Consider the following 24,579-nt stretch of genomic DNA (forward strand, 5'->3'; position numbering starts at 1 on the left):
TAAGGGGGCTGAATAATTTTGCACGCCCAATTTTTCAGTTTTTGATTTGTTAAAAAAGTTTGAAATATCCAATAAATGTCGTTCCACTTCATGATTGTGTCCCACTTGTTGTTGATTCTTCACAAAAAATACAGTTTTATATCTTTATGTTTGAAGCCTGAAATGTGGCAAAAGGTCGCAAAGTTCAAGGGGGCCGAATACTTTCGAAAGGGACTGTATTTGTTCAACCACGTCCTCAAGTTATCATGCTGGAATGGATTGGTTTTTGAATTAGAATGGGAGTTAAATTTATAATTTACCAAAAAAGGTTCTATAGATGGAGTGAAAGGCCGTACCCATTCACTAACATGATCCTAAACGGGACAGCACGAAATGAGACGCAGAGACTTGACTGTATTGGGTGTTTTTCTTTCAACTTTCCCCTAAACAAACAAACAACAAAAAAACGACCAGTTGGTACTAAACGCCAAACCAACAGCTTGAGCCGAACCTATAACAGAGAATCATAGTGCTGTGGAATTCGTAATCATTCTGCCTCTTTCTGCACTTCAGTCAGGTCCTTAACAGAGCACCAACAACAATTAGTCAATTGCCCTCAGGTGAGCTCATCAGTAGTGGCTGTACTGCGGCCCACCTCCAGGAGAGGGCGCAGTCGAACCACTTGATCCGGATGATCCCTCACACATCACCCCCCTCAAACCAGACCCAGGGGGACTCACGTCAGCTGGACCCACCAGGTCTAGGCGAGTAAGCACATCCACAATACCGTGTAGTTGTCCGGGCTTGTGAAACACCTCAAATTTTAAATGGCTGCAGAGCTAGGAACCACCTTGTTATCCGGCTAATGTTGTCCCTCTGTCCCGTCATCCACTTGAGGGTGGCATGGTCGGTGACCAGGAGGAAACTTCTTCCCAGGAGGTAGTACCTCATAAACCCCAGCGCCCACTTATAATCACCAACACCTCTCTCTCCACCGTAGCATAGTTTCACTCCTTCGGGGACAGCTTACGGCTGATATACACAACGGGGTGTTCCTCCTCCCCCTGATTTTCAGGTAAGGTCGGTCAGTGGCACAGCTATGGTGGAATAGTTCGGTATGAAGCGCCGGAAGTATCCTGTCAGGCCCAGGAAGGCGTGCACCGCCTTCTTGTTAGCGGGCCTAGGCCACTACCGCACCTGTGGGCCTGTGTTTTCTCATTCTGGGGTTTGATGAGGCCACTGCCAATAGTGTACCCCAAGTATTCTGCTTTGTTTAAGCCTAGGTGGCACTTCTTAAGATTAGCCGAAAGCCCGGCTGCCTCCAGGCTCGCAAACATATCTCGTACCTTGTTTAGGTGGTCGTCCCAGTCCTCCGTGTGTATGACAGCATCGTCAATTTAGGGGGCTGTGTAAGCCTGATGGGGTCTAAGCAGGTTAACCATCAGTCGTTGGAACATTGCCGCCTCTCAATGTAGACCGAACGGCATCCAGACGTATTGGAAAAGCCCCTCCGGCATGGCAAAGGCGATCTTGTGGCGATCCTCCGGGACTAAAGGGACTTGCCAACAGCCCTTGGTTAGGTCTAAGGTGGAAATGTACTTAGCTTTCGCTAGCCGCTCTATGGGCTCGTTGACGTGTGGCATGGGGTAGAATAGGAAGATAGTAACGCCATGTAAAATGTTGCGCTACACGTGCAACACGGTATTCCTAACCTAGCCCACAATGTCTGCTGTGTGGATCGAGCAGTCATCAAGTCGAGCAGTCATTTGAAAGAGTAAGAACATTTCAGCGAGACAACTCAAAGGCGAAATCCATTAAAGCCAAGATAATGGAATTCATTGCCCATGACAATCAACCGTTCTCTGTCGTGGGTGATGTTGGCTTTCGCCGACTGGTCGAGCACCGGTACACACAACCAAAAGTGCACTATTTTTCAGATGTTGCCCTACCAGAGTTCCACAGTAATAGCGTCACTGCTATTAGCTTCATGACATACATACTATGGAATGCTGTTTGGGTCTTTGTGTGTCAAAAAAGATACTGTAACACTGTCAAAGCTGTCCAAAAAAGTCTGCAAACAAGCAAACACCGGCCACGAACGATGTGTTTACAATACTGTGTTGGTAATAAAGCTTCATTTGTTCGACCGCAACTTCTGGGGTAGCTAGCTTTAGCTTGGTACCTAGCCTGCACCAATACAACCAGCCTGAAAACAATGACCTGTAGAAACTGCAATTCTTAGCAATGATTTAGGAATCCTTGTGAGTATTAGCTAGGTTGCCACTTGTTGTTCGCCTATTGAAATTGAACTTCAGTTCATGAAAATAAATAGCTAGCCTGTAACTCAACCCAGTTGCTCATAAGCAGCCAGCTAGCTTCATCTGGCTAGTGAGGCTCGACCGGACTGGGTTATGTGTTGTGAAGCTAGCCACAATAAGGATTAGGCACAATAGTGGAATTTGCGGTTAGCCTTCAAAATAAAACTATGTAACTGCAGTGATGCAAATGAATAGAAATTGGCATAATTTTACTATTTGTATTCATTTGCATCACTGTCAATGACATACTTTTATTTTGAAGGCTTACGGCAAAGTCCACCATTGTGGCTAATCCTTATTGTGGCTAGCATAGATGGGTCCGACAACAATTCATAAAATAAGGACTTTCTTATAAATTAGGGTTATTTTAGATTATGACACCTAGCTATATAGTCAGCTAGCTAACTATAGCTACTGAAACAGATTGTCGTGTTATTGAACACGTCAAATAGGGTTATTTGATGTGTATCTTTTTTGACACGCAAAGACCAAAACGGCGTTCCGTAGAAATCCTGGTTGAGAATGAAATGACTGAACAAATGAACAGCACACCAAGTAAGTGAAATAAATAGTTTTTTATTATGTTTTACTGGTAATGGGGACATACGTAAATGCCAACAAAATAACTTTTTGGTGAGTGTGGTGTGTGTGTAACCTTTATTTAACTAGGCAAGTCAGTTAAGAACAAATTCATATTTACAAGGACGGCCCGAACGACACTGGGCCAATTGTGCGCCGCCATATGGGACTCCCAATCACAGCTGGATGTGATACAGCCTGGATTCGAACCAGGAACTGTAGTGACGCCTGTTGCACTGAGATGCAGTGCCTTAGACCGCTGCATCCATGTGTGTGTTAACTATTTAAACTGTACTAGAATGCTCAAAATGCCGCTCAAATTTTAAATATCGGTTATCGGTATTGTTTTTTTTGCCAAGGAAAATATTGGATATCGGCATTGACCAAAAATGTCATATTGGTGCATCACTATTGTTGACCCATCCGGTTTTGGCACCAGCACGGTTTTGGCACCAGTTAGACCACACACTTGTGGATGGCTCCACCACTCCTAGTCATACCATTTCTCCCACTGCAGCATGCCTCATCTCTCTCCTATAGCTTCGGGGATTCTATACAGCCTTAACCTTTCCACATGTACCAACAGAAGGGTGCGATCATTATATAGTGGTCCCTGTTGCATACGATCAAACCGGTGTGATTAGAACTCTTTTTTTAGACGTCAATTTTCAAATGAGTCAACAATCAGCATTTGAGCTGGCAACACTTTTTGTTCCACAGAAACATTTTGCACAAACACGATCCTTACAAATTTATGTCCAGAATGTGACCAGTTTACTTTTGGATGCAACGTTCAGCCATTCACAGAAGTAGCTACAGCATAACACAATCAGCCAAACCAGAAAATGTAGGCTACATTTGTACTAGCACTAACTGAGGAAAGATTACACAAGCACTCATATGTTTATAACTCTAGGCTGACAGAAACAACCATATGAATTAGCTAACAGCAATTACTATTTATAATTAATCACATCTCGGGTGAGCTCACCATCGGTCAAAATAATTGAGTAAAACACCTTCTAGAAATCGAAAGTAATCCGATGAGTAGTTTGTGAACTCCGGAATGTTTTTTGTTGTTGTATCAACCGAAGATAAGAGGAGACAAGATGAGTTTGGTCTGTTTATAGTATGCATGTTGAAGGGGGTGTTTCGTCTACGATCATCCTCTTCCCTTCATTCACTTCCAGAAGTTTACCCGAAAGAGGAGTGAACCATTCCTTCACCTCATTATAACATCTTTGGTCTGACAGATGTGACACCCAGAATGCATTGTATAATGTCAACAAACATGGCGCCACACGTAGCTGGCAAAAAACTTGCAAGAAACATCCCTTTTTAAGGACCCTGTCTTTCAAAGATAATTTGTAAAAATCCAAATAACTTCACAGATCTTCATTGTAAAGGGTTTAAACACGGTTTCCCATGCTTGTTCAATGAACCATTAACAATTCATGAACATGCACCTGTGGAACGGTCGTTAAGACACTAATAGCTTACAGACGGTAGGCAATTAAGGTCACAGTTATGAAAATTTAGGTCACTAAAGAGGCCTTTCTACTGACTCTGAAAAACACCAAAAGACAGATGCCCAGGATCCCTGCTCATCTGCAAGAATGTGCCTTAGGCATGCTGCAAACAGCCATGAGGACTGTACTCTGGAGCGGGATCAATTTGGAGGTGGAGGGTCCATCATGGTCTGTGGGGGGGTCTAACAGCATCATCGGACTGAGCTTGTTGTCAGTGCAGGTAATCTCAACGCTGTGTGTTACAGGGAAGACATCCTCCTCCCTCACGTGGTACCCTTCCTGCAGGCTCATCCTGACATGACCATCCAGCATGACAATACCAACAGCCATACTGCTCATTCTGTGCGTGATTTCCTGCCAGACAGGAATGTCAGTGTTCTGCCATGGCCAGCAAAGAGCCCGGATCTCAATCTCATTGCGCACGTCTGGGACCTGTTGGATCGGAGGGTGAGGGCAAGTTCCCAAATATCTGGGAACTTGCAGGTGCCTTGGTGGAAGAGTGGGTAACATCTCACAGCAACAACTGGTAAATCTGGTGCAGTACATGAGGAGGAGATACACTATAGTAGAAGTTTATCCGGCTCAGTAAAACCCCAAACATAAATTGTCTGCAATGCTGAATGTGAATTAATGAGGAGGTGGAACACACCTCAATTCAAACTGTTGTTAGAAAATACAACTTGTTAGAAAATTATTTGAAATTGACAAGTTGAAACATAGCCTATAGATAATTAGCCGGCAGTGTGTGGTAACTGTCCTGTTGCGTAATAATCACATTTTGGAACAGTGAGTGCATTCTGACATGTGCATAAAACAACTCGCGCTGGGGCAACCGTTAGAGATATTTGGAACTCACATGTGAAGATGTTAAACATACTTTGGCCCCGGGGTCTGTCCTGATATGGTGCTGGATCAGCCTGCGCAGCCTGGCTCGCCACATGTGTTAGTTAACCACTGGCCATATAGCGGCCATCCTAAGGGCTATGTCATCGAACGAGCGGTAGAGACATGCTTGGTTCTGCCAGGCTTCTTTTGCTGAAATCCAAAATACCTCTGTGTGGTTGCCCTTACAATCATTTCAAGGGGGAGAACCCGGGAAAGGCTTGAGGAAGTTGGCGCAGGGCAAACATAAGGTGGGGCAACAGCATGTCCCAATTTTTTCTGTCCTTATCCACTACACTTCTTAACATGCTCTTGATGGTTTTATTTAGCCTCTCGCACAGTCCGTCCGTCTGGGGGTGATAAACACTCGTTCTAATCTGCTTTACACTCTACTACAGCTTACACAGGTTTTTCACGAGCCGCGGCATAAAGGGAGTGCCTTGATCTGTTAGAGTAGTCAAGGGTAATCCCACTCACAAAAACAACATGAACAGCTCCTTGGTATGACTTTTGTTGCCATGGTGGGTAATGGAATAGTCTGGATATTTGGTTGCATAGTCCACTACTACGAGGATGTATTGGTGTCCTCGGGATGATAGTGGCAGCAGCCACACTAGATCCATGGCAATCTGTTTGAATGGTGTTTCTATAATGGGAAGAGGTATTAGGGGATTGCAAAAATGGGCCTTGGGGGCCGTACGTTGACACCTATTGCATGACCTGCAATATTTGGCTACGTCCCTGGTCACCCACGGCCAGTAGAACCAGGTTAGTACCCTCTCAGTCATTTTCTCCCATTCCAAATGTCCGCCTAAGACATGTCTTGATATGACCTCGGTATTATCAATAGTTCGAACTCGCCCTCCCTTCTCCTACATACCCAATATAATAGGCCGTTCCAAATGGCAAAATATGGGAAACGTAACTCACACTCATCCTGTAGCCTCTTCCCATCAATAACTGCCACTTTGGCCATTAGCCTTAGCACCTCCGGATCTTGCTGTTGGGCCGTGCCAAACTGACCCATACAGAAACTTCCGTAGCCTTCGGACGGGGTTTGGGGGGGGGGGTGATCTATGTCGCCGTCTTTGGACTTCGTGCCAAACCCCAGCCAGGACTCCGTGTGGACTCAGCGAAGATCTGTCACAGCTGCTCTCTTTCCTCCTGACTCCTATCCTCACCCGACAGGCTGGCTCCCTCTTCACTTGGCTCTTAACTCCGTGGCACGTCTCATCACTGGACATCTCTTCGAAGACCTGCCGCAGCCGTCATGTAAACTCCTCATCCTGCTTCTCCCGTTCCCTTAGTAGACCGTCTAGTTGCCCAGTGTGGTTTCCTTTCTTTCGGCTGAGTTTATGGCGGGCCACCGGGTTATATGCCAGGCCCATAAGGCGCTGTGAGCTCCTCTTCTCGTCGGCCACACTCCTGCTTCTTCACATTGGACCACAACCGGTCGAAGAGTGGGCAGTCTCAGCCGAGGAGGGAACTGACAATTTCGGTGACAGGCCCATCGCCTTAGTGACTTTTCCCACGGGTGTGGTCATCTTTACTCGGGCCCGTTGGTACCATTGGACGTTGCAGTGTATGCACGATGCCTTCACTTCACTGTCCAGTCGTCCTGTATATCCTTTTGGCTGAGGGAGACCATGCTGCCGGAGTCCAGGAACGCAAATGTTTCAGTTCCGCTACGGACCGGGCGGACCCCAGCCAGCCTTTCACTAGGTGGACTAACTGGAACGCTTGTTCTCTGGGTGATTCGCCATCCTTGTAGATCCATCCGTGGAAACTCTGGGCTCTCTCGCGGGCGTTCAGGTTATACTGAGCCAACACCTCTGCCTTCAACTTGCCATAGTCCAGCTCAGCTTCTTCACCCAGGTCGTAATACGCTGCCTGTGCAGGCCCTGATAGCAGGGGCCAACCTTCTCGCCTGGCCATCCGTTCAAAGGCCATGAAGTAGGCCTCGATGTTGCCTTCCATGCTCATTCGTGGGATCAGGCTGTTCACGCTCGGCGTAGCTCTCCTGGTGACAGGCCTCTCCTGGGCCGGGTCCTGTTAGATTGCAGCCAGTGTTTGCGCCTGTTGTACGCCGCATGCTGCCAGCTGAGCTAGAATGGCCTCGCTCATCTTCTGCACTTCGCTTTCGTCTCTGCTATGGCGTGCGAGAGGTAGCGGGATAGCACGAAATGAGAAGCAGATGGCGGGCCACCGGGCCAAACGGGCCACCGGGCCAAACGTGACTTCAACAAAAAGACTTCCGGCTCATAATCATTCTGCCTCTTTTCAGGTCCTTAAGAGAGCACCAACAACAATTAGTAAATTGCCCTCATGTGAGCTCATCAGTAGTGGCTGTACTGTGGCCCACCTCCAGGAGAGGGCGCAGTCGGACCACTTCATCTGGCTGATCCCTCACAATGGGTTAGCTGACAAAGTCACGGAAACGATGTGCACGCTTCAATGGCGCAGAAGTCCTTGGGTTGTTGTGATACTGGATGGACAGATACATGTAACTACCAACAATGATAAGACAACTGTCATGTGGGGAATTGTAAGTCACCCATTTCAGCTAGTTTCGTCTTGTTATTGATACCATGTCTTGTTTTGAGGTGTTTTGACTGATTTCATGTCATTGCTAATATGGCTCAAATTCACTAGCTAGCTAACCAACAACTGTAACAATATATTTGAGAGACAACAAGTGCTCATTGCGCTCATTTATGTTTTTAATAAAACATTGGAGACTAATTACAGTTTACATGTAGTCAACAATCTTAAGCCAGTGATCACCAACTGGTCGATCTCCAAGGCATTTCTAGTCGATCATCAAACAGTTATGTAAAAAAAACTATGATAAAGCCTTACTTCCTATTTTTTTATTTGTTTCAGCACAGTCAACACTTTGTACAACTCATATAAGCTATAAAATGTGCGTTCTCCCAACCAGCACTGCAACTGCAATGAATGAGTATACCAAAGTGTTCTGATAAGCTTGCGTTGTTATTATTAGCAAGGAATATTTAACTTTCTCTGGTCATAGGAGTAATAACATGAATAGGTGCATGAGGCATGAGTGCGTCTTGAGTTTGCCATCAGCTGGAAGACTGTGTTCCCTTTTCTCAGTGGAGGGAGAGCAGAGGGACGTTGAGTCAGGAGAGAGGCAGCCTCCCTTCAGACTGACGACCAGATGCAGACCATCAGTCCAGTAAAACAAATATATAGTATATTATATTATGCTCACTTAGCTGTGCATCACAAGTAATACAACAAATGATCTATTACCAGTGTGGTCATATACCTACAATTTTTAAATGTAATTTCAAAATGGTCTGAGAAGAACAATATTGTCAGGGCAATTCAAGTGATAATATATTTGGCCTATAGCCTACTGCACAAACCTCATTGCTACAGAATGTTTTTTAATTGGTTAATGTTGCATAGGCTTAAGTTTGTCATGTTTAAAAAAAATCGGAGCATTGGATCTCAGCTTGCATTTTGACTCAACGTGAACCCCCCTAGTTGCACACACTGTAACGAGTGCACTGAGAGTCGGTAAGCAAGTTCAAGGATTGAGTGTTTTATTAAATAAAAGAAACAATGAACACGAAACACAAACAACACACCGACATGAAAACGGACTCGATAACACCTGAGGAAAGAACCAAGGGGAGTGACAGATATAGGGCAGATAATTAGATAATCAAGATAATCGGCAGATGGAGTCCAGGTGAGTGTCATGAGGCGCAGGTGCGCGAGACGATGGTGATAAGTGGGCGGGATAATAAGCAGCCTGATAATCAGCAGCCTGATGACCTAGAGGCCGGAGAGGGAGTATACGTGACATGCTTCGGTTTTGTTGCTGAACAACCAACCTGTCTAGAACCCCTTTTTTTATCTAAGAGGGTATGCTGTTTTTAAACACATTATTTCCTCATGCTTCTAGCTATCATTTAGTTTGCAGCAGCACAGGTTTGTATGAGCCTTGCTGTTTGCCACTCAGACCTCGGCAACAATGTTTCAAAACATTAATTTGATTTTCTTGCCATAGAGAGCTAACGCCATCCGATGTCAGCTAGCCATTTTTCTGACCAGGTGAAATCATGCAGCAGCATCCTTAATGGATATACACGGCTCAACAAAATAAAGGGAACACTAAAATAACACATCCTAGATCTGAATGAATGAAATATTCTTATTAAATACTTTTTTCTTGACATAGTTGAATGTGCTGACAACAAAATCACACAAAAATTATCAATGGAAATCAAATGTATCAACCCATGGAGGTCTGGATTTGGAGTCACACTCAAAATTAAAGTGGAAAACCACACTACAGGCTGATCCAACTTTGGCTCAGTAGTGTGTGTGGCCACCTGCCTGTATGACCTCCCTACAATGCCTGGGCATGCTCCTGATGAGGTGGCGGATGGTCTCCTGAGGGATCTCCTCACAGACCTGGACTAAAGCATCCGCCAACTCCTGGACAGTCTGCGGTGCAACGTGGCATTGGTGGATGGAGCGAGACACGATGTCCCAGATGTGCTCAATTGGATTCAGGTCTGGGGAACGGGCTGTGCTGACACACTCCAGCCACATGAGTTCTAGCATTGTCTTGCATTAGGAGGAACCCAGGGCCAACCGCACCAGCATATGGTCTCACAAGGGTTCTGAGGATCTCATCTCGGTACCTAATGGCAGTCAGGCTACCTCTGGCGAGCACATAGAGGGCTGTGCGGCCCCCCAAAGAAATGCCACCCCACACCATGACTGACCCACCGCCAAACCGGTCATGCTGGAGGATGTTGCAGGCAGCAGAACGTTCTCCACGACGTCTCCAGACTCTGTCACGTCTGTCACATGTGCTCAGTGTGAACCTGCTTTCATCTGTGAAGAGCACAGGGCGCCAGTGGCGAATTTGCCAATCTTGGTGTTCTCTGGTAAATGCCAAACGTCCTGCACGGTGTTGGGCTGTAAGCACAACCCCCACCTGTGGACGTCAGGCCCTCATACCACCCTCATGGAGTCTGTTTCTGACCGTTTGAGCAGACACATGCACATTTGTGGCCTGCTGGAGGTCATTTTGCAGGGCTCTGGCAGTGCTCCTCCAGCTCCTTCTTGCACAAAGGCGGAGATAGCGGTCCTGCTGCTGGGTTGTTGCCCTCCTACGGCCTCCTCCACGTCTCCTGATGTACTGGCCTGTCTCCTGGTAGCGCCTCCATGATCTGAACACTACGCTGACAGACACAGCAAACCTTCTTGCCACAGCTCGCATTGATGTTCTATCCTGGATGAGCTGCACTACCTGAGCCACTTGTGTGGGTTGTAGACTCCGTCTCATGCTACCACTAGAGTGAAAGCACCACCAGCATTCAAAAGTGACCAAAACATCAGCCAGGAAGCATAGGAACTGAGAAGTGGTCTGTGGTCACCACCTGCAGAACCACTCCTTTATTGGGGGTGTCTTGCTAATTGCCTATAATTTCCACCTGTTGTCTATTCCATTTGCACAACAGCCTGTGAAATGTATTGTCAATCAGTGTTGCTTCCTAAGTGGACAGTTTGTTTTCACAGAAGTGTAATTGACTTGGAGTTACATTGTGTTGTTTAAGTGTTCCCTTTATTTTTTTGAGCAGTGTATATGTCAATGGAAAACAGTTCAACCAAATTAAAAGGGAAAATTAGCTGTCATTTCAGAGCTTGATGTGACTTGGTCCGCTTTTGATTTCTAAAATCCCAATTACACTCTGGTTGGTTGGTAGGTAGGTAGGTAGATCACTGAAAGTGATCCAAACTATCGCTCTCGTTATCATTTTCCACTCTTTTTGTAGTTATCGTTATAGTGTAATCGCTCCTGTTCACTAGAATTAGAAAATATATGTTTTATATTTATCCTTATAGTTATCGTCCTTGGTGTAGATGGCCCTTTTCAGACAGTCTGTGATTGGTATTTTCTGCTTGTTATTTTCACAATTTTTCCCAAGTTCTGGCTCAGGAACTGAAAGGTTCATGAGCCTAGGTCCTTGCAGAAAGAGGCCCAACTGACACATTTAATCAGTTTCTGTGTAGGTCACTGTTTACTAGAGGCAGTAAACATCATTTTAGCTTTAAATCAACTGCAGGTCCTCAGATCCAGGTTAATCTTAGAGACTGATTTGCATCATTGGTCAGTCTAAGGTATATTCTGGGAGGGTTGTGCTAGAGATGTGTGCTTACTGGTATGTACAATATAAACAATTTCTCATAGAGCATACTTCCAATAATACCCGTCATTGTTTACCATTTTTCGCTTTTTCCCACACAAACAAAGCTCTGTTTCTACAGCTTGTTGTTACATAAAAGAAACATGAACTCTGCCATGACCAGTGACCACCAGCTTATTTTCCTGATTTAGCCATGTGTGGGTGTCATTAAAGAGCAACAAACCAATACATAGCCTTAATTATTCACAATATCAGGCCCAATGACATTTCTAGAGGTTGCAGTAGTTACAACTTTTTACGTAAGGCTGCATTTCTTACCCAGACAATCAGCTATTAAGTTATTCCCCCAAGTCCTGTTTCTCAGCTGACAGCTATGTAACATAAGACTGCTGGTCAATTATGCCACTTAACTAACATGATGCCTGAAGTGGATGTTTATATACATGTGTCATTGTTCATTATACTGTAGCTATCATGGTTAATACCATGGCTACTGACAGGCCCTGGGGTTCTTATTGTGTTTACTTTAAGAAGGGCACATGACATATACTTATAAATTAGAACACACAGCCGGCCAGTGTGTAGTCAGTGGGGTGTGTGTGTGTGTCCATGGTAGGCTCATAGGAAGGAAGTTCCTAGCTCAAAACTCATCCTGACTCATGGGCACCACTGAAGGGACTCAGACAAGCTACTAAAGCAGCATTAATAGTGTAACATCTATACAAACAACCCTATTTTACATTTCACTAGCTGGGCATCTATATAACTCCTCAGATACTCCTCAGATCTATGTACATCTGCACTACTGCTGCACATCTAGAACTTTTGAGATGTGCCAATACCTAAGTCCGTTTACTATGACATGGGTACTCAAAATGGCTCCAGAACATAGAATAGAATTTGAAGAGGTTAGTGTTCATATAAACAGAAACTAAATATGCTTCTCTGCATCTATGCTCAAAACTGGGTCAAAGATTGTGAGTCTTATTCAGTACATTTAGTTATTGTTTGCTTTTTAAAGTCTACCAACCATGCCAGCAGGCATGCCAGCTAAGATAATTAGACAAGCTAGCTACTCTAACTTGATTGATAACCTGAAATGGCTTCTTGGTATCTAGTTTTGAGGTTGGGAGATTGGAAACCTATCTGGTCTAGCTAAAGCCAACTTCATAAAATTGCTAGGTGTATTACAGAGAAAAACAAACAGGATAAATCTGAGGAGGCACGTGCCCCTGTGCCCCTATGGGCATGACGCCTGAATGGTGATAACCATCACCATTCCTCGTGCCACTCGCCATTGACCCACACACATTCACACACACCCCCAGCAACACTCACCTTGATCAGTGCTTCCAGCTCAGGAGGCGTGACACATGGGTGCCTCCGCAGGAACAAAGTTTTTTCTAGGGTGATGCTGTCCTTCTGGTTGCTCTCGAAGGGCTGCTCCAGGGCGCGGAAGGCCAGGCCGCCCCCCACCAAGAAGGCTACAACCACCACAAAAACCACCACCACCGTCTTCCACTTCATCACAGAGTGGAGGGCCGAGAGGTCGCCGGTTGTGTCCATGCTGGCCACCACGCTGGCGGAGCGGGAGGAGACGGAGAGCCGGGGTAAGGGGCAGTGGCCGTTGGCCCCCTTTGAATTACAGCCCATGGGGTTCTGCATGGCCGCCACACTGGCCTGGACAAGGCTAGACTGGATCATCCCTGATTGGACCTTCTTGGGAGGGGCCAAGTTGGTCTGGACCCCCACTAAACCGAAGTAGAGAGCGTATGAAGTATAAGTTAGCAAACTATTTTCATAATTAACGTCTGAGAATGTAGCTTTTAGGAGCTTAAATGTGGTCATTAACCTTTCCATCCCTGAATAATACTCAAAAACAGCTACAGTATGGTTCATGGTCCTCTGCAACTTCAGTATCAAAGTTCTAGAAACTAACAGACGCAGATGGGGTAATTGTATCCATCTATCCCAGCAGACTAATGATACAAGCCATTTGTGTGCTACTCCAGCCTGCAGCCCTGGACAGATGCCCCATTCCATATAGCCTGGAGTAGCATTGCCAAGCACTTAAACACCTCCACAGAGTTGAGCACAGACTCAAGTTTTTGAAATGAACCTCAGACTCCTTTTATTTCATTTTGCATGATACTTCAAAAACGTAAATTCTGAAACACTGTACCTAGGTTTGTTCTCCGTTGTTGCATACCTTTCATTGTTTGCTGAAATCCATACATTTTAATAAAACGTTAGTCAAATACAACCCCTGACGGTTTACTTGTTGAGATTAATTTGGCACATGTGGATTAGCACATAGTTGCCATTTTAGAGAAACGGGAACGAGGAAACAGTCGGTGGTTGTATTTGATTAACGTTTACCAATGAATGCGGTAAATTTAGAGCTGTCCACCGAACAAAAAAAATCTTGACCGAGTCTTCCATATATAGACACACTATGTGTGTTTTAATATCAAATCAAATGTATTTATAAAGAGATCAAGATCAACCAGAAGAAAAAAAACTGTTTCCAACCGCCCTCCTCATGGATGGCCTGTCTGCAATGAACTTGAAACACTAGCAAACTTGCAACATTGTATAAAATATTCTTGGCCCTCAGTTTTCTGCACATGTATGCAATTTGTGCACAGGATAAGAAGTAATCAGGTATTTCCATTGGATCAGAACATTACATGTTTCCTTCTCATGCTGTTGTTATCGGAGAGAGAGCTGGAAATATATGTTTCTAATACTTGAGGAACTATTGTCATTCTCAATGGATTCTAAAAACAGACTGTTTTACTTGGAGAAGCTCCACAGGTCATTAGTGCTGGTGAGATAACACAATCAGAAATACTAATCAGACATCCCCAAATGAGCACATTTATAGGCCTACATTTGCGCGCAGGCCAAGTTGCCTAGACCTACTTTATATGCGTAATCAGGTGCTCGTCCTTACTCAACATTGACAGGAGTGCTCCAAAAAAAAGACACTGAATAAATTATAAACACTTGTTAATGCATTGAAATAAAAATAAACTTGTTTCTCACAAGTATAGCATAGGTTGTGAGCTCTGCAAATAGCGTGTCCACTCCGACAATGACAACAGTAAACGACTGTTGTTGTAATAATAATAATATATTGAATGCATTAATTACTGTAACCAAACAAACATTGCCGATTAGAAATCCTGGGTATTAACGGTAAATCTAGGCTACTACTGGTGATATATATAATGGCGAATTGATAGACACTAACAATCAAAGGGCAAACAATTCACACAAGGAAGTTATGAAACAATGAAATGGCATTCTGGAGAGAGATGTGCCTTGTGCATCTTAGCCACACTCCCCTACTTCTTAGACCAATGCCACGGTCTCCTGAATGGATTAGTCTACTGAGACGGGCGCAAATCGGACAGGGTTCTCATGTGAAGTGATTTTTTAAATATATTTGCCACTGCTCGACTACAAAAAACAACCAACAGCTGGTCAACCAACAGCCTATTGACAAAACAATAAACCAGTCAACTAAATGGGGTCAGCTCTAAGCCAAATCCTTGATAAGAACCTACTTCAGAGTGCAAACGACCTTAGAATGGGGAAAAGATTTACGTTCCAACAGGACAATGACCCCAAGCATACAGCCAAAGCAACGCTGCAGTGGCTTTAGAACAAGAATGTGAAAGTCCTTGACTGGCCAGCCAAAGCCCAGACTTGATTACCATTGAAAATCTGTACAAAGACTCCTCATCTAACTTAACAGAGCTTGAGAAAATCTGCCAGGAAGAATGGGATGAAATCCCCAAATTCAGATGTGCAAAGCTGATGCAGACATACCCAAGACAACTCAAAGCTGTGTTTGCCGGCAAAGGTGCTTCTACAAAGTATCGACTCAGTGGTGTGAATACTTAATGTAAATTAGATATCTGTATTTCATAAAACATGTTGTTTTCACAGATTATTTTTAAATGTTTTTTTTTAATCCATTTTGGAACACAACAAAATATGGAATGAGTCAAGGGGTATGAATACTTTCTGAAGGCACTGTATGTGATAATTATTATTCTACCTTTATTTCAACAAGGAACACAGACTGAGACCAAGGTCTCTTTTACAGCTGGGCCCTGCATATACATGTTTACACATACAGTTTAGGTACAATGATTAGGAAACTACACAAGACAAACAAAAAGATCACAGATAACACACAAAAATACAGCAGCAGATTATTACATTTACACCCAGGTTATTCCCCTAACAGCACAACAACTTGCATTACCCAAAACAGTTACAAGCAATATAAAAATAAAAATCCCCCAATAAATATTTAAAATGGGTAAGGGGGACAAGAGTCTCAAGTTTAAGTTTAGTCTGCATGTCACGTTCATTATAAAGATCAGACCAAGGCGCAGTGTGGTATGCGTACATTCTTATTTATTAAAAGAATGAACACTAAACAAACTAACAAAATAAAACAAAACGTGAAGCTATACACACGAGTGCTGACAGGCAACTACACATAGACAAGATCCTACAACAGAATGTGGGAAACACGGCTGCCTAAATATGATCCCCAATCAGAGACAAAGATAAACAGCTGTCTCTGATTGGGAACCATATCAGGCCAACATAGAAATACAAAACCCTAGACATACAACACTAGAGTACCCACCCTAGTCACACCCTGATCTAACCAAAATATATAGAAAACAGATATCTAAGGTCAGGGCGTGACACTGCAGGCTATTCCCTAGGCAAGGAGAGTAACAGGAAAAGGCAGCCATACCCAACTCTGTGGAGATCGCATGGGCCTCAAGTGTAATCCATGCTTGAGATCTGATTTTAGGAATTCTAATTCTAATATTGATGAGTGATGATAAATAAGGAGGTAGATTATTCAGAAGTGCTTTATAGACAAACACGAGAGCATGTTCTCGTCTCATGGACAGCGAAGTCCAACCCACATTTTGATATAAAACACAGTGGTGAGTTCTGTAGCTATCACCCATAATAAACCTAAGTGCGCAATGATAAGTAGCATCCAGCGATTAAAGTGTGGATGCCATAGCATGCATGTAGATAATATCCCCATAATCTATAACAGACATAAAAGTAGCTACCACAGTGAGAATTGTTTTGTATTCAAGCCTCAATTCTAATTTCCACAGCTGTATCTAAACAACATTATGCGGTGGTTGCTTTGATATCAAGGGGAGGACAATGTGTTGTTGATACACAGAGACTCGGAGAGCATTAGCGAGAGGTGCAAAATCACCCTCTTCAATAGAAAAAAAGAAGGATTCAATCTGTCTAACAGACGAGCGTGGCCAGTAAGAGAGGGGGATAAATGCCACTCTGGGTCCTTGCTTTCCAAATGGGGTGTGTCATAAATGTACACCAGCAGGGAGACGGGGGAGGTCACCCAAGGTGGGGGACTGTGCGACTTGGTTGCAGTATAAATCTCACACCTTGCATACTATATGTCATTTGTGAATTTAATACAGTAATGTCAGCATACCTGAGAGAAAATGCATGATTTGTAAAGAATTGTATTTTTCAATATACACTGTAGGCTTTCTGTGTATTTCGCTATATTATACAGTTACTACACTACCACATACTATGTTCCTGAAACAACTGTCTAGCACCCTTCTGTATGAACAATACTAACACTAACACCAACACAACCGGTTATGATGAGTCAAGGACATCAAGGAAGTCTCAATCACTTCCAGGGATCTAAATCCTGTTAGTCCATTCTTTGACACTGACCACAGTTTAAATGAATCAAAACAAACTTTTGTCATCAGGATGGGTACATAAGGCCAGGAATTCACCAACATCAACATAGCCACATTACAGGTGCTTAGGAGAACATTCTCAAGCTATTTTTAGGACATTAAGGGGTAGTTTCCTGGACACATTAAGCCTAGTCTAAAACTATGTTTTGATTAATATTCCCAATTGAGCATGCTTTTTAGTCCATGACTAGGCGATTGGGAAACTGCCCCAAAAACAGTAACTTCACAATAAAGGAATTCACAATGAAATTTCTCTTAGGATGGGTGGGATTAGCTTTAGGCAGACATTTTATCTAATATTTTCAGACCTGCAAGCTGCAGAGAAGAGCCTGCTGATGGACTTTATAGAACATCCAACTTTACAACCCACCCATTTAACATCCAACTGGGTCAAGTGTCTTGACTAATCTGACAAAACCATTCATTATTTGGTTTTCATCACTTCTAATAAAATGAGTGGAATGGAATAAATGGGCACCACAGTACCACAGTACATCATACTTGGACGAGTGCTTTAAGAAAGGGATTGAGCTATCTACCACTAAGTCCGCTTCTGTCTAAAAATAGCCATTAAATTCCAATCACATTCTGAATAACAAATGGTTCCATCATTATTAGCATAACTCATGGTTGTAAGGGTAATCTATCTCAAACCGACCTGGGCATTCTAGTTTGTATATTTCTTTGTTGGCCGGGTATGGTTCCCAATCAGAGGCAGCTGTCTATCGTTGTCTCTGATTGGGGTTCATACTTAGGCAGCCCTTTTTCCCACCTTCAGTTGTGGGATCTTGTTTTTGTACTGTTACCGTGTAGCATGCAGAACATTACATTCATCTGTTTTTCCAGAGTCTCCGGCGACGGTCCGCAGTCCAGAGTCTCCGGCGACGGTCCGCAGTCCAGTGTCCCCGGCGACTGTCTGCAGTCCAGAGACTCCGGCGACGGTCCGCAGTCCAGAGCCTCTGGCGACGGTCCGCAGTCCAGAGTCTCAAGGCGACGGTCCGCAGTCCGGATTCTCCGGCGACGGTCCGCAGTCCAGAGCCTCCGGCGGCGTTCCGCAGTCCAGAGTCTCCGGCGACGGTCCGCGGTCCAGAGTCTCCGGCGACGGTCCGCAGTCCAGAGTCTCCGGCGACGGTCCGCAGTCCAGAGTCTCCGGCGACGGTCCGCAGTCCAGTGTCTCCGGCGACGATCCGCAGTCCAGAGTCTCCGGCGACGGTCGGCAGTCCAGAGCCTCCGGTGATGATCCACGGTCCGGTTCCTCCGGCAACGATCCACGGTCCGGTTCCACGGAAGAGGAGGGATCAGGGTACGGAGTGGGGACTACGTCCCGAACCGGAGCCGCCACCGAGGATGGATGCCCACCCGGACCCTCCCCTATAGAGTCAGGTTTTGCGGCCGGAGTCCGCACCTTTGGTGGGGGGGGCTGTCACGCCCTGACCATAGAGAGCCTTTTTATTTCTCTATTTGGTTAGGTCAGGGTGTGATTTGGGTGGGCATTCTAGTTTGTATATTTATTTTTTGGCCGGGTATGGTTCCCAATCAGAGGCAGCTGTCTATCGTTGTCTCTGATTGGGGATCATACTTAGGCAGCCCTTTTTCCCACCTTCAGTTGTTAAATCTTGCTTTTGTACTGTTACTGTGTAGCATGCAGAATGTTATGTTCGTTTATCTTTTTTTTTATCAATAAAGAAAGATGTACGCTTACCACGCTGCACCTTGGTCTCATTCTAACGACGAACGTAACACTACCGTGGTTTTGAAATTACTATTGTGCTCCAAGTTCAGCTTTCACAAAATACTGTATATAACATTAATCATGAATTGTGTTACAAGATCCAAACCTGCCTCCTATTGATTTCCATTGTTCCACATGATATGATTATGTGGGAGAGTAGGCTAATGCTTTTATCCAATACATTCCTACTGCCCTTGGTCTTCCACCTCTGTCTCTCATCCAGACTTTACAAGAGGAATACTGAACGCTGACAGGATAAAGACAAGTGTGAGGTGATGCACTGGGGGATCTAAATCCAAGAAAAGTTACTGGATGACGAAGATGAAGTTGTGTTTTTACTTGTATCCACTGTCCATGATGATGATGATAATTGGTGACTATGGTATGATAATTTCATACCTTCTTGTCCACTTATAACAGGCAGCAACATCTGATGCTAAGCCACTTCCCAGCAGCTGTCCTATCCCCCCTCTATCTATTCCCAACGAAGAATGCGTTGTAGCCTACTGTACATCTGAGCCCAACAGGCAAGGTGAAGATAAACTCAGCAAAAAAAGAAACATTCCTTTTTCAGGACCCTGTCTTTCAAAGATAATTCATAAAAATCCAAATAACTTCACAGATCTTATTGTAAAGGGTTTAAACACTGTTTCCCATGCTTGTTCAATGAACAATAAACAATTAATGAACATGCACCTGTGGATCGGTCGTTAAGACACTAACAGCTTACAGACGGTAGGCAATTAAGGTCACAGTTATGAAAGCTTAGGACACTAAAGAGGCCTTTCTACTGACTCTGAAAAACACCAAAAGACAGATGCCCAGGGTCCCTGCTCATCTGCATGAACGTGCCTTAGGCATGCTGCAAGGAGGCATGAGGACTGCAGATGTGGCCAGGGCAATAAATTGCAATGTCCGTACTGTGAGACGCCTAAGACAGCACTACAGGGAGACAGGACGGACAACTGATTGTCCTCGCAGTGGCAGACCACGTGTAACAACACCTGCACAGGATCCGTACATCCGAACATCACACCCGAGTTACACCAGGAACGCACAATCCCTCCATCAGTGCTCAGACTGTCCACAATAGGCTGAGAGAGGCTGGGCTGAGGGCTTGTAGGCCTGTTGTAAGGCAGGTCCTCACCAGACATCACCGGCAACAATTTCGCCTATGGGCACAAACCCACCGTCGCTGGACCAGACAGGACTGGCAAAAAGTGCTCTTCACTGACGAGTCGCGGATTCGTGTTTATCGTCGAAGGAATGAGCGTTACACAGAGGCTTGTACTCTGGAGCGGGATCAATTTGGAGGTGGGTCTGTAATGGTCTGGGACGGTGTGTCACAGCATCATCGGACTGAGCTGTTGTCATTGCAGGCAATCTCAACGCTGTGCATTACAGGGAAGACATCCTCCTCCCTTATGTGGTACCCATCCTGCAGGCTCATCCTGACATGACCCTCCAGCATGACAATGCCACCAGCCATACTACTCGTTCTGTGCGTGATTTCCTGCAAGACAGGAATGACAGTGTTCTGCCATGGCCAGTGAAGAGCCTGGATCTCAATACCATTGAGCACGTCTGGGACCTGTCGAATCGGAGGGTGACGGCTAGGGCCATTCCTCCCAGAAATGTCAGGGAACTTGCAGGTGCCTTGGTGGAAGAGTGGGGTAACATCTCACAGCAAGAACTGGTAAATTTGGTGCAGTAAATGAGGAGGAGATACACTATAGTACTTAATGCAGTGTAACTGACTGTTACTTTTGATTTTGACCCCCCCTTTGTTCAGGGACACATTATTGCATTTAGTCACATGTCTGTAGAACTTGTTAGTTTATGTCTCAGTTGTTGAATTATATTATGTTCATACAAATATTTACACAAATAAACGCAGTTGACAGTGAGGGGACATTTCCTTTTGAGTCTAGATATCTACTCCCAACTACCTGGCAACATAAAAATCACATTGCATAATAATAAAAAGCTATTTTAGCTGTTCTTTCTTAGATAACATCAATGAAAGATGCATTATATATATTAACAATCGTACATAGTGGATGGTAAAGACAACTGTATCCAGCCTAAGCATTTCTTCAGTCAGCATAGACAAACTATTCAGGGTCAAACTCCACTTTCTGAGGAAAAGGTATATTTAGGCTACTAACCTTGTTGATCCGGGTCCAATTGTACTTGTTTTGTAGGGTTTTCCAGTGGAAATTTCATAGCTTTTGTTCTTCTCAATACACACTAAGACCATAAATCTGCTCAATAGCGCGTGAGAAAATCTGCCAGCGCCCTTGTAACAGTTCTGTGTTATAGTTGCTTAGAATGTCATAAAAATATATTTCTTAAAAGTAATGCGAAAATTGCATTGTCTGGAGCCATGGGCGCGTGGTACACGCCTGGACAAATTGTTCGTAATAAGGTTTCTGTAGGCCTACTGTCTGTCGCACCTTTCAGGAACACATAATGGGCTACAACTCATTTCACACGCCAATCCACACGCCAGTCCACTCGGGAACAGAAGTGGACAGTGAGTTGCGCGCTTTTAGAACCACGATTTTCACAGTCACGAATGAGGACGTCACCCCCAATAAATGAGGAACAACGTGTATTGTCTAGTAGTCTACCTCTCCATCAATGCACGTTTTTCTAAAAGTTCTAATTATATTACCACTAATAGCCTACTGTACGCTAATTATAGGCATATAAATGATCATCAACAAATGTTTGTAAATGCGTTACTTACTCTTTTGTGCCAGGGAGGGATACCGCCTATCCTCCTCCTTTCGTTTGGGTTAAATCAAGTGCTCCACTCCACTCCTGATTGGGTATCGGCGTTTACTGCAGGGACATGGCACATGAGTAAAAGTCATAATTCAATAATAGACTACTAAAACCATTACGTCTTCCAGTGTTTCACCTATATACATAGACTTGGAATCGCTGGCCATTTTAATAATGGAACACTAGTCACTTTAATAATGTTTGCATATTTTTTATTTAGTCATCTCATATATACTGTATTCTATTCTACTATATTTTAGTCTATGCCACTCCGACATTGCTCATCCTAACATGTTTATATTCCTTAATTCAATTGTTTTACTTTTAGGTTGTGTGTATTGTGTGTATTATTGTGAATTGTTAGATATTACTGTATTGTTTGAGCTAGAAACACAAGCATTTCGCTACACCCGCAATAACATGTGCTAAAGGTGTATGTGACAAATACATTTTGATTTGATTTGATTTATGCACTTAGCAGCGGTGCGCTTCTGCTGCTGAATCTAGGCCACCACTGTAAAAACATAATACAAAATAACAAAATCATGTAGCTGTATACATGTGTAAATTGTCCAAATCAGGATGACCCACACCTCTTTGAAAATATGTATCTTAATGGTGGGAGACAATAACACAATGTTAAGTACCTCAATGGACCAGAAAGGAAATCACACTACAAACTATCAACCTTGTGCCCTTGAGATCACAAAATTGATCATGGATACATTAGAACTGGTCGATATATGGAGACCCAGATCTAGTGAGATATACACAGAGGAGACTTAATCAAGCTAGTTGTCTTAACTACTTTCTGGCACCAAAGGTTTAAAAAGTATTGATATGAGACTGAATGCGATCGGACCATAATCTAATGGGCCTTTCCACTTGGACGGGATATTGGAAATTTAATCAAAGTCTACTGGAGGACAAGTTGTTCTTAAATAAGACCGAATAATCTATAACTGATTTTTTTTCCATCACAATACATGTTCAGCAAATCCCCTTATTGTTTGGGATACCTTTAAATGTAACTTCACAGGTCATTCAACTCAATATTAATCAGCAAAGAAAAAGCCGTTTTGGTCTAAAGAGACAACACTAACAAGGGAAATACAGGAACTAGTGGATGCTGTTGAGTGTAGGACAGCTCATAGTAATGGCTGGAACGGAGCAAATGGAATGGCATCAAACACACAGAAACCATGTGTTTGATACGATTCCACTCCAGCCATTACCACCAGCCCATCCTCCCCAATTAAGGTGCCACCAACCTCATGTGACAGGAACTAACAGTACAGGTAGATAAACTTGGTCCAGGCCCCCCAAATATTTTAAGTACATGTCTCCTCCTCCTCCTTTCCAGTCTCCTCCTTACCCACCGAATGACGATTTCTGTAAAGATTTCTTTCCTAATAACGAAAAGAAGGAAAATTAACAAATGCACAAAAAGATCAGTGTGAAGGTCAAATTACAGAGGAATAACTTTGAGGCTATTAAATCCTTTCTGTCTGGAAAAATCGGTAGAGGTATATCAAGCCTGGTTTTTATGTATTCAAGCTCCATTATTAGCTTGTTTTAACTACTCCTATAACAATTGTAGTCTGTCAGGGAGCAGGAAGGTCTGATGTCACTATTACTAAAACAAGAACCAGATGCTAAATACAAAGATCCTGTCCGTCTAAAAAACTGGAGGCCTCTTAGACTTTAATGTTGTGATGCAAAAATAGTGGTGAAATGCATAGCACTCAGGTTTTTACATGGATGATACATTGGAGACAATAAACAACAACTACTAGCAATAATAGAACATGAAACTTCTAAGAAACCAGGCCTGCTATAATACAGTGCATTCTGAAAGTATTGAGACCCATTTACTTTTTCCCCATTTTGTGGGGAAAAAGCTTTCCCAGCTTTCCACCAAAGTGTTTGTCTCAAATCAAATCAAAATGTATTTATATAGCCCTTCTTACGTCAGCTGATATATTTCTAAGGTCTTCGAAAGCCAAGTTAACAAACAGATTACTGACCATTTCGAATCCCACCATACCTTCTCCGCTATGCAATCTGGTTTCAGAGCTGGTCATGGGTGCACCTCAGCCACGCTCAAGGTTCTAAACGACATCATATCCGCCATCGATAAGAGACATTACTGTGCAGCCGTATTCATCGACCTGGCCAAGGCTTTCGACTCTGTCAATCACAACATTCTTATTGGAAGACTCGACAGCCTTGGTTTCTCAAATGATTGCCTCGCCTGGTTTACCAACTACTTCACTGATAGAGTTCAGTGTGTCAAATCGGAGGGGCGGTTGTCTGGACCTCTGACAGTCTCTATGGGTGTGCCACAGGGTTCAATTCTCGGGCCGACTCTCTTTTCTGTATACATCAATGATGTTGCTCTTGCTGCTGGTGATTCTCTGATCCACCTCTACGCAGACGACACCATTCTGTATACTTCTGGCCCCTCCTTGGATACTATTGCTCTTAAACGCAAGCAAAACTAACTGCATGCTATTCAATCGATCGCTGCCCGCACCTGCTCGCCCGTCCAGCATCACTACTCTGGACGGCTCTGACTTAGAATACGTGGACAACTACAAATACCTGGGTGTCTGGTTAGACTGTAAACTCTCCTTCCAGACTCACATTAAGCATCTCCAATCCAAAATTAAATCTAGAATCGGCTTCCAATATCGCAACAAAGCATCCTTCACTCATGCTGCCAAACATACCCTCGTAAAACTGACCATCCTACCGATCCTCGACTTCGGTGAT

The 24,579-nt window shown here is 44.0% G+C and overlaps 1 protein-coding gene across 2 annotated transcripts in view; it reads right to left on the reverse strand.

Annotated features, from left to right (window-relative positions):
* The window catches only part of LOC112256784 (potassium channel subfamily K member 10), a 48,942-nt gene extending 27,098 nt beyond the window's left edge, over window positions 1-21,844 (reverse strand). The window contains exons 1-2 of one of the 2 annotated variants that reach the window (XM_024430278.2): window positions 21,767-21,844; window positions 12,820-13,232 (exon numbers count right to left, since the gene is read on the reverse strand). In XM_024430278.2, the coding sequence (XP_024286046.1) occupies window positions 12,820-13,232; window position 21,767 (414 nt within the window). In that variant the 5' untranslated portion in view covers window positions 21,768-21,844. Of the gene's footprint in view, window positions 1-12,819; window positions 13,233-21,182; window positions 21,655-21,766 lie in introns of those variants that run through there. The other variant, XM_024430277.2, reaches the window with a different exon arrangement.
* Window positions 21,845-24,579: the final 2,735 nt, after the last annotated feature.

Source organism: Oncorhynchus tshawytscha, linkage group LG08 (assembly GCF_018296145.1).
Source record: "Oncorhynchus tshawytscha isolate Ot180627B linkage group LG08, Otsh_v2.0, whole genome shotgun sequence".
In the NCBI taxonomy this organism is placed as follows: Eukaryota; Metazoa; Chordata; class Actinopteri; order Salmoniformes; family Salmonidae; genus Oncorhynchus; species Oncorhynchus tshawytscha.